Source organism: Raphanus sativus, unplaced genomic scaffold (assembly GCF_000801105.2).
Source record: "Raphanus sativus cultivar WK10039 unplaced genomic scaffold, ASM80110v3 Scaffold0241, whole genome shotgun sequence".
In the NCBI taxonomy this organism is placed as follows: Eukaryota; Viridiplantae; Streptophyta; class Magnoliopsida; order Brassicales; family Brassicaceae; genus Raphanus; species Raphanus sativus.
In genome coordinates, this window is record NW_026615561.1 from 37,944 (window position 1) to 48,844 (window position 10,901).

Sequence of the window (10,901 nt, forward strand, 5' to 3'; positions counted from 1 at the left end):
AACCAACTCTTATCATCAGTCTTGCTTGGTTCAAGTGTTTTAGGCATTACCTTTTCTTCATTCAGATACACTAGTTCGTGTAAGTAAAGTGCTACTTCTGCTGCTTCTGTCTCAGTCTTGTTAAGCTCCTGATCATCCTTCTTCTCGGTGCAAACAGATGCGAAGTGACCTTTCTTATGACAGTTAAAACATTCAATCTGTGAGTAGTCTCTTTTCTCCTTTTTCTCGTATGAGTTGCTGCTTCTGCCTCGCCCTCTTCCTCTTCCTTCTCTGCCACGACCTCTGTTTCCTCCTCGTCCTCTCCCTCTGTTTCCATGATCAGAGTAGAGAAGATTCCCTTGCTCTTCAATCTTTTCTGTTTTCATTCGCTCTTTTCCTCGGCAACGCTCTTCAAACGCCTTGAGACGTCCTACTACATCTTCAAATCTTGTTTTATTTAGGTCAAGAACTTGTTCGAGGGTTGCAGAGATCTGTAGAAACTTGTCTGGCAGACAAGAAAGAAACTTCTTTACAAGTTTTGGTTCTTCCATCGTATGACCTAAAGAAGCCGCTGTTCCTACATATTCCGACATCCTTCCTGAGAATGAGTCTATCGATTCATTATCTTTCATCATTAGACGATCAAAGTCAATCATCAATGTGTGCAACCGAGCTTCAATAACACGATCAGCACCAAGATTTAATGCTTTTAATGCTTCCCATATCTCTTTAGGAGATTCATGATCTCCAACTTGTAGGATAAGGTTCTCCGGAATTCCTTGGAATATCATGACAGTAGCTAGGTCGTTTCTCTTCTGATCCTTTGAACCTGGTTCAATGGTTTCCCATACATCATGAAACCTTAACAACACCTTCATGCGCATAGTCCATACTGCATAGTTTGTTGTCGTGAGCATCGGTGTTTTCACCGAAGGCGGTACAGCGGGCATGTTTCCCTGCGGTTTGACGTCTTTATCGTCTTTGTCTCCCATCGATCTTTGTCAAAGACAATAACCTGGTTTGCTCTGATACCAAATATAGTGAATATGAACACAAGTTAATAAAACGTTCTCTTTGTTTTATTAATCTTCCTTTGCTTTCTTACACTTTTCTTTCTTGAGATCTTCTTACACTTTTGATCTCTATATATAGGTAATAGAAACTACTTGACTTATCCTATTACAATTGAATCTAGGAATCTTTATCTTTATCCTAAACCTATTAGTTATTCATCTTTACTTTAGAATAACTTGTTTCCTAAGTTATCTCTTGAAGCTTATCCAACATCTACTTGATAGTTTTCTTAGTGGTCTGGGTTTCCTTTTTGTTTGTTTCAATATTGATCAGTAACACTGGACCTGATTTTCTGTTAACCAATTGAATCTGGTCAAAGAAGTATCATGTTTAGTACCTCTATTTCTTCTCTATTTTTAATTAGTAGCCTCATGGAGTTCTAGATGTTTACATATTCTTAGCTTATATTATGAGGTGCATGAATGGTGTTGAATGCAAGCTCAAGAGTCAAAGAGTCGTATATGAAACACATTTTGTGAGCAGTTACTCGTTTGGAGCAGAGATGTGGCTCTTGTGAGCGGTTAACAGTTGTGGCTAAACTCACTACTGCGAATGTGCTTAAATTTTGGTACTATACTTCTATAAAAATAGAAGTTTCTTATTCATTACCTTAAACTATAATACACAACCTTTTGATTACACATTACTAGACAATGATTTTGTAGACATGCGTCTTTTTTTTGTTACACTGTAGATATGCGTCTATAGTTATATATATATTCATATTATTTTTGGAATAACTACGAAATTCTGAATCCGAAGACTCGTACATTTGATTACACATTACTAGACAACGATTTTGGTAGTATGTATATATGTTTGATAGGAGAGAATTTCGCTTGGAACATCAGTGGAGGTTTGTTGCAATGTATTGCATCTTCACAGTTCCAGAACATGATCTGCAAAAACAAGCACACAATATGAAAACTCTTGAGAGAGAAATAACATGACTAGTATTCTGTGTGTTGTTCTTCATAACATCTCGACTTACACTCTGCATCAGTCTTGATCCAGTTTTCCTTTTTCTTGTTCACTTTAGAGATGGAACCTGGAACGAGAAACCTTCCATTAAGGCTTGGTACCTTGAGATTGCAGCCGTTGATGCAGCTTCTTCTGTCATCTATCTTGCTATCGTTTCTTTCAGGTGTACACATGACAGGATGGACTTTACTTTGGAAGATTTGAACACTCTATAACCAAAACCTCATTAAGTTTCAGAATTTATCAACCAATCTCTTTGGATAAGATTTGAAAACGCTTAAAGCTAAAACGACTCAAACCTTTCTTATATCTTTCTTCATGTGCATGGAATAATCATCATCATCTTCGTCATCATCATTTCTCGTCTTTGAAGGAGAGCCGTGGAACTTTTTAAATATCCTTTTAATCAAATCTCTTGTGCCATGTTTCTCCGTTGAGTTACACTCTCTTTCTACTTCCTTTCTTCTCTTGAAGACGCTTTTAAGTAAGCCCTTTATCTTCTTTACTTCATTGATTCTCTTCGTAGGCTCAGTAGATAATGGAACGATACTATGACCTTGCGCGGGACATGCATCAGATTCTGCCTTCGATCTCTCTACTTGTTTACTGCTACTATCCTCAGGATATTCCTCAAGAAACTTGTCTAGTTTCTCAGTAACGAGCTTTGCCATCTCTTCCTTTGCTCCGGTTACATCGTCTTCTACAACGGAAGCTGTGAATTTTGGTGTTTCAGGATCTCTACCAAGCGTCCCGATGGCAAGAAAGCCGCTGAACCCGCCTTCGTCAAACCAAAGTTCCTCACCAGTTTTCTGTGGAGTTGGGTCATGATGAGATTGTCTGGAGAAGGAGAATGAGTTTGTTCGGATGTCTTGGACTTCAGAGGACACCTGAGTTCTTAGACAACAGAAACTACCTGAAAGATAGCTTGACTTTATAAGTAAACCAAAAACATATGTGTTAACATTATGAAGATGAAGATTAGGTTATTTGAAAGGTTTCATGGGAGATATAAGTTTTTTTTTTAAATATGAGTTATATATATAGACTATAATAATTTTTGGGTCTAATATATTATAGTAATTATTAAACCTTTGAACTCCTTCGATGGATCAAAGGTACTTCGGTTTATAGTACGCATCCAGCCTATCAGCTGCAAGAGATAAGATTAAGTAAATTAAAAGCTCATTAATTAACAAAAAGAAAATAATTGATTAGCCTAATTGGTACTCACCTTCATGTTGTCCTCGCTTCTTTTATTTTTCTTAAGTTTTCGTTAGGGTTTGTTTATCATATACTTATAGGCATAGATATAACTAGGTCAAGTTTTGAGCTAGAAGTATCGGAGGCCGTGGCATGATTAAATGGGGAGACCCATTTGGGGTTCTTATAAAATGATTTCACTTTTCTGCTAAGAGATGTTTTTTAGACCATAATTAACTTTATTCTTTTAACTGGGGATTTAGTTTCGGATAAGAGACGGTTCTTATTTTACTTTAGATTTTAACTAAAAAACGAAAAAAACTGTTTTTTAAATAAGAGATATAAAAATATCTCTTATCCGAAAAATGTAAAAAAAAAAGTATCAAATCATGAGATTGAGATTAATCATTCTCTTATATTTTTTATTTATGAGACGTTTCTTAATTTTTCTTAATTAAAAACTAAAAACGTATATATTATATTATACTAAAAATCCCACCCTAAGAAATCTCATTGATCATGGTCTGATTGAGCTTAGAACAGTGTATGAGTTATGTTGTTATTGTCTGTACTCTCATGTCGTAATGCGTTGGGATTGGGGAATCTTAATTATTTTAACCGACACAACTCCAACCAAGCGTACATGAGTATCATAGTCTTCATAGATGACTTGAGCATCTATAAAGGAGTTAAGGACCATAACAATGATTGTGTTATTTGAATCCGTTGGAGTATTTTAGCAAAAAAAGAAAATCCGTAGGAGTTTCTTTACGTGGGGAACGTCTGAAATGTATTAAAGCACGTAAGATGGGACGTTACAGAGATAAAGGAAAGGTTGCTTTCAAACTAAAAGGTACTGTTAATAAGAAAGTCTCTGGCCAGGTAGAGACTACAGAGAGTCTCCCACTTCGTCTCTCTTTTGTTCGGACATGTATGTGAACTTTCTCTCAGAGCATCATTATCAGAGCATCATTATCGTTGGTTCTTAGCCTTGGTCCTTAGTAATTTTGGGCTAAAAAAAAAGAAAAAAGGCTTAATTAACTAAGAACCATCGAAGAAAGTCCTTTGTTTGGATCTGTTTTGGGCTGGTCTTTGGGACAGGTGGAAGGATGAGATTGGACAGAGCACGTGTCATTGTTTCTCTCTCTCCTTCCCGTCGTCTCCTTCCTCTCCTTCTCTTCGTCTTCTCCTTCTCTACTTCTCTGGACAGAGCAGGTGGAAGATACATTAATGTTATCCCTGCAATAAGGATGCTCGTAGTCGACGTCCTTAGTTTCAGTGAAGCTAACCGAAGAGGAGAAGCGCAATTCTCGTGCTGAGAGGTTAGATTAGGGTTACGAAAGGCGGTGGTGGTGCAGTCGTACGCGAGGATCTTTTTCAGGATCTCGGTGGCAACAAGGGAGATTTATCCACGTGATGTGACGACGGCGGAGTTAAGGGAAGCGGAAAGTGTTTTGATTAATCATATGACGGGGAAGGAGTATAGGCTTAAAGCGATTGGTGATGCCGGGCCTGTGATTGATGCTGGTGGTATCATTGCGTATGCGAGGAAAGCTGGGATGATTCCTTCTGCAGCTGCTTGATTGATTTCTCCCTGCCAGGTATGAGAGATGAAGATTGCTAATTTGTGGAATGTGATTGAATGGTATAGTACTCTTGGGAGCTTGATGATGATGCAAAAACATAGTGTTTATCCCTTTTCTTGTTGAGATAACAAAGTGGTAAAGATTCTAGTGTAATTAGGCTCTGTTAGAAGAACTGTGTGATCGTCATCTTTAATCATGTTCTCTGTTATGTAGTGAAAACTGGTGTACGAGAGATGAGCTTGAGTAGATTGATGCACGTGAAGTCTTGTTTTGACTCCTTCCTTTTCAGGAATGTGAAGACCGTTTAATATCTTTGTTAATCGGGTTCTACCTGTTCTTCACAAAAGGCATGTAAGAGGGAGTGTGGTGGTTGTGGGTCTGTGGTGAGGAAGGAGAGAGATGAAGATATTGCGCTCGTTGTGCCTCCTGTTTTCAGCTTCTGTACAAAGATATTATGTTTCATCACTTCATGTCATGATCATCTTATTGCTATGTCTAGGGATTTTATAGTTCTTTAGTTGAGCAGCTTTCATGAAAGTGATAATCTATAAGAACTTGATCACCAGAAAGTTAGATTCGAGACTTAGTTGAGCTTTAGAGTTTATTGATATAGCTGCACATGTAATGTAACCAGGTACTCGATGCAAAAGAGCAGATAGAAGCAAGGGACATGTACTGGGAAGCTGTGAGTATTGTTTCTGTTTCAAGTTCTTATGCTTGTTCTCTATCTGTTTCATACTTCATGTGCGTGTGCTTTGTTGTTCTGTTTTATGTTTCATGTTTCAAGTTGTAATGCTTGTTATGTACTTCAAATGATTTTTACTAAGATATAACATAAAAGTTTCTACCAATAATCTACATATTTGCTTGTATTTCTTAATATTGTCTCTTAATCAAAAAATAATAATAAAAAATGCTAAGAGACAACAATTTTGTCCCTGCAATAATGTTGCTCTCACAAACCACCAGGCAAGGGCGGACCCATATGATAGAAGATGTCAGCTGACCCTCATTAACCTGATAATTTTTTTTTTAACTTTATAGTAATAGTAATTAAGAAAATCAATGAATGACACGTTTTATTTTGTTGTTCACACCCATCAATTTTTCCATTTACTTGAAACAAAATGTCATGTTTGGTTATTCTTTAATAGTACTAACTAGATTTTGATATTTGGATTATAAACAAATTTTGATATGAATTCATATTTTAGGATTTTGTATATTATTATGTTATAAAGTCATACTATATCAAATAAGGATTTTTTAAAAATTATATAAATTTCAAATTAATTTATTTAAAATTTTATATGTACACTTTTATAAAACTCTTTATTAGGCTTATGCATTTAATCCGGACCCAAAAACTGAACTGAAATCAACACGAAAATATAGGTTCGAGTTTTAGATATATCAAAATACCTATTGAGATTTTTTTGGACCCGTGAATTTCTGTTCGAGTTCGGGTATCGAAAGTACCCTAAATGTTATATATATAATGTATATTTAGGTATTTCAGATATGTTGTTAGTATTACAATTTTTTTGAGTTTCAGATTTGAATTTTTGGTTATAGTTTTGGGTTTCGATAAAATTTCAAAATTGTTAAATTATATTTTGGGTGATATAATCAATTTTATAATTAATGTGTAATGTTAGAGGTCTATATTGAGTATAAATTATGGTGTATAATAATATTGCATAACAACCATAATGTTAAGTGATAAAATATTTTAGAAAAGAAGTGTATCACATGAAATAAAGAGTAAAAATATGATTCATTAAAAATATTTAAAATTTTGCATAGTTAGAAAATAATAAATAATTATACACTAGACCAATAAAAGTTTTATAGTAGATTTTTAGAATAATATTTCTAATAGCATAGATGCAGGTACATAAATTAATATATGGTTATGATCCGTTATAATTTTGTTTTGGTTATGTATCAGTGGTCAATTAAAACTAGAATGAAGACACTATAATTCTCTTGAAATTGTAATGTAGACAAAATAAAGCTAATAGTAATACTATCAACGAATATGTATGTAGTTGTCCTAGATGTATAATATGATATTCTAAGGATTTTAATTAGGGTTTAAGGATATTAATGATATACGAAATCAGAATGTACATATGTAATTATTAGGAAATATATAGGAAGATTATTCAGGTGGTCTAGAAATATTAACGAATAGATGCAACAACCTTTTACAGTAGATCTTCTTAGAATAATTTTTTTAATAATATAAATATTTTATGGCAGATATTTTATTAATGGTGCGAGAGAAAAAAACATATGGGGAATTGTATTTTCAATTTTTTTTGTTAAAACATATTTTCATTTTTTTTGGTAAAACATATATATATATTATATCAGGAATGATTGGTAACTAGTGATAAAAAGCTTAAAATTGCTAAAAAAATGTTTTGCTAAGAGCTAAATTTGGTAAATGTTTTTGCTAAAAGAATTTTGTTTTTGCTAAAATGGTACATTATAAAATATAAATGTACAAGGGTTACAATCAGGTAATCAATTAGTCTAAAAAACTAATGACAAACAGCTGCTGTTGTATATTAAAAGCTCACATCCCTAGTTTTTAGACTAATTCATATATGATATATTTTTAAAATATAAAAAACCGGTAAAAAAAATTTATAAGTCCGCTCTACCACCACTTCTGCGATCGCACGACATGACATGACACAACACAGTTGTATCTATTATCATTCATGTCTATTTATACTGTTCATTCTTGCATGCTTTTTCCCCTCAAACGGAAAGTGATGTAAATCTTCAAAAAGAGATGATGTGTTTCTATCTCGAGCAAGCAATAGAAGTCTCTAGCTCTTCGAGAGAGTCCAATTTGCGACCGGGTTTTTTGTCCTGGCCCTTTCACTTCACCCAGTCACTGGCTATAATTTTTATTTAGACAAAACAATTTGTGTGCAAGTGGCTTAAAGTTTATGTATAAATTTCAGTGGGAAAGTGATAGATATAAAATAATCCACTAGTGAATGGATCAACCTGTGGTGGATCTACATAAATTATTAATTTAGGGAATAGTTAAATGTATGCTAACATTTCTTGCTTTTGTCATGGACCTTAGTTGAATGGTAACTGGATAGATTTGGGTCCCCAATACGTTTTTAAACACGAAATTAAATCATATTATTTTTGGACACTTACTTAGATCACTGCTTAAGAAGAGACTAAACTCTATCTCTCTATATATAAACAATGGGATACTTTCAAGTTAATAAAAAAAAACATTTCTTGTTTATTTATACCAGACCCGATCCTAAATAATTGGTCCGGAAATCCAAAACATTGTAAAGATAATATAAAATTGGTGAAAAAGCAAATCTCTTACCTCTCCTAGCATTTTGCTAGTCATTTATCAACTAAGCAAGAATAGTTTTTTTGTAAAATTATCGGCCGAATATTTACTTATTCTAAACAAAGGCCGGAAGCACATGCTTTCATGGCTTCCCCTCGGGACCGCTACTGATTAATACTTTTGTAACAGAAGCCTAACTAAACCTTGACTAACTTTCATTATCATTTAAGGCATTACCATTGCCAAACATGTTGAAACTGAACAATGAAAAACATGCTGAAACTGCACTGGAATGGTTAGAACTATCTGATAATCTAATATCATGATATATTTCTCAAAAATTACTGGACTACAGTGAATTGGTTACAGCGTAAATATATAGATCTCACGTTTTTCTAAAAGGGAAACAAGAGAGATAAACAACTCCGTTCAGCTTTCATTCATCAGTTTCTGAAGGGATTAGATAAAAGTATCCATTATGATGTCATAAGGTATCTTTATTATTGGACAAGGAAACAAGAAGCAAGTATACAACGTTGTATCTGTGGTGTCCGAAAGTAAACAAAAGAAAGAGCTATTTCAATGCAGGTGTTTAAGATCTTTATTCTTCTTATATATATCTTTCTGATCGATACATATGCATGGGGATTGATTTGTTCCGTACACTAAATTATCATCGCACTGTTTGACATGCGAAAACCGACAATTGACATTTATAATCAGAAATGTGCGTAGTAGATTTTGTCCAATCTTTATCTTGTATCTACATTATTAAAATTAATAAACATTTTGTACTGTTTGAAAACATAGATAACAAAATAAGTATTTCTTTTTATTTACACATTCAGTCACTGTATTTATAATAAAATAAGTATATTTTATATTTTTTTTTGTTTATAGATCCTGCCACTACATTTAAAATCAATTTAAATTATTTAATTACAATAGTTGTTGTTTTTTTTGTGGTGAAAATAAAAACAAAACTGAAATATATAATATATATTATATAAAAAAAATTAAAAATAAGATTACTTTGTTTAATTTAGTCAGATATAAAATTTTTGAGAGTTCAATTTTCAAGAAAACAAAATATCAAAAAATTAATAATAATTCATAGAAAACTAATGCAAAAACATAAAAATGTAGTATGTTATTTCATTTTAAAATAAATTAACAAAAAAAAACAACATGTTAATATATGAATGTGAAAATTATATCAAATTACATCAAATTATACATTTTAATATAATATTATATACAAATAAAAAAATTATTATCAACATCTATATTATAAAATAATATATTTTACTATATATGTAAATTGACAAAGCATAAAAATATACATTAGATATTTTTAAAGCCAACGATTTATGAATTTACATTGAACACAAGTTAAATCAAACACCGCCCGCTTGAAAGCGCAAATCAAATTATAGTTTTTTTTTTTTTACATTTTTCGTAGTTGTAACTTAGCAAGTTTTGGGCACCACCAAGACTTATGATCGCGGATTGTGCAACACGTTCTCAATCACTTCGCTTGATCGTAAATACATTAACGTACGTCCACAAATAGACGTATAGAATCGACACAAACATAGGTTTGGATAATAGTGAAAACATATCGTTTATACGTATGCATATTGCTTATATATCATAACACAAGAGTGGAGTTTGATATTTTAAGTAATGCGTTGATATTTTACGAAACTCTCAACGCGTTCCACGTAAAACATCCTCTTGTCGTAGAACTTGGCGTTGATATTTTATGGAACGCGTTTAGCGTTCCACGTATAACATCCTCTCATCGTAGAACTTGATAGTATGGGTTTTGAGTAATTGGAGTTCTTTATATGGAGACTAAACGGTGTGTATCACATTTTGAATTTTCATTTTCATTGGACTAAGTATATAATATAAAACTAGAGATTGATCCCTGCATCCGCGTGGATATTAGTTCTTATATGTTTATGCATCAATATTTAATTTTCATAATTAGTATTAAATATTTTAGATGTATAGTAATATAACTAATTAGTATTATATATTTTAGATGTGTCGTAATTTTTCAATGTACTAGGTATATAAAATGTTATCTCTAGACGTTATTTTATTTAATGTCTTTGGGTCAGTATATTATTCAATATGAAATTATGATTTCAATATATATATATATATATAGTATGAATGTGACGCGATAAATAACTACGATAAATAACTACGATTAGTTTGAAATAAAAAAATTGACAACTGAGAAAGATAAAATTAGTATTTTGAAAATAGCATGGACCACTATATTATTAATAAATAACTAGACAATAACTTGAAGAACATTTTTCTTGTTACATTTGACAAACTTTCAACGATTAACAATCCAAACAAATTCAATCCAAAAAATTATGATTTAAGAAATTAATCATCTTGATAATGTACCAATAATTCGAGTTTTATAAATGTAGAAGTCTTATCGAAGTATATAAACATCATACTGCCTTCTTTCATTGGCTATCAGTCAATATTGATTAATATCATTTGAAGTATAGCTTGGATATGTTTTTTCAAAGAAAAAAGAATAGCTTGGATAAGAAAAAAAAAAACCAAACAAAACTGTAGCTTAGAATATTGATAGCATGGCCCGGCTCAAAATTAAACTCGAGCCCAATAAACAAAATAGTATAAAACGAACGTTATACACAAATAAATAATTATTGCGCCATGCTAGTAACAAAAAACCACACAAACAA

At 32.4% G+C, this 10,901-nt stretch overlaps 1 protein-coding gene across 1 annotated transcript; it reads right to left on the bottom strand.

Moving 5' to 3' along the window:
• Window positions 1–1,696: 1,696 nt before the first annotated feature.
• Window positions 1,697–3,375, bottom strand: LOC108810530 (protein LAZY 1-like). The gene is made up of 5 exons (XM_018582635.2): window positions 3,266–3,375; window positions 3,124–3,184; window positions 2,334–2,947; window positions 2,045–2,243; window positions 1,697–1,952 (listed from the first exon to the last, which is right to left on the bottom strand). Exons 1-5 carry the CDS (start codon window positions 3,269–3,271, stop codon window positions 1,933–1,935), a joined length of 900 nt encoding a protein of 299 aa, XP_018438137.1. The 5' UTR covers window positions 3,272–3,375; the 3' UTR covers window positions 1,697–1,932.
• Between the last annotated feature and the right edge of the window lie 7,526 nt (window positions 3,376–10,901).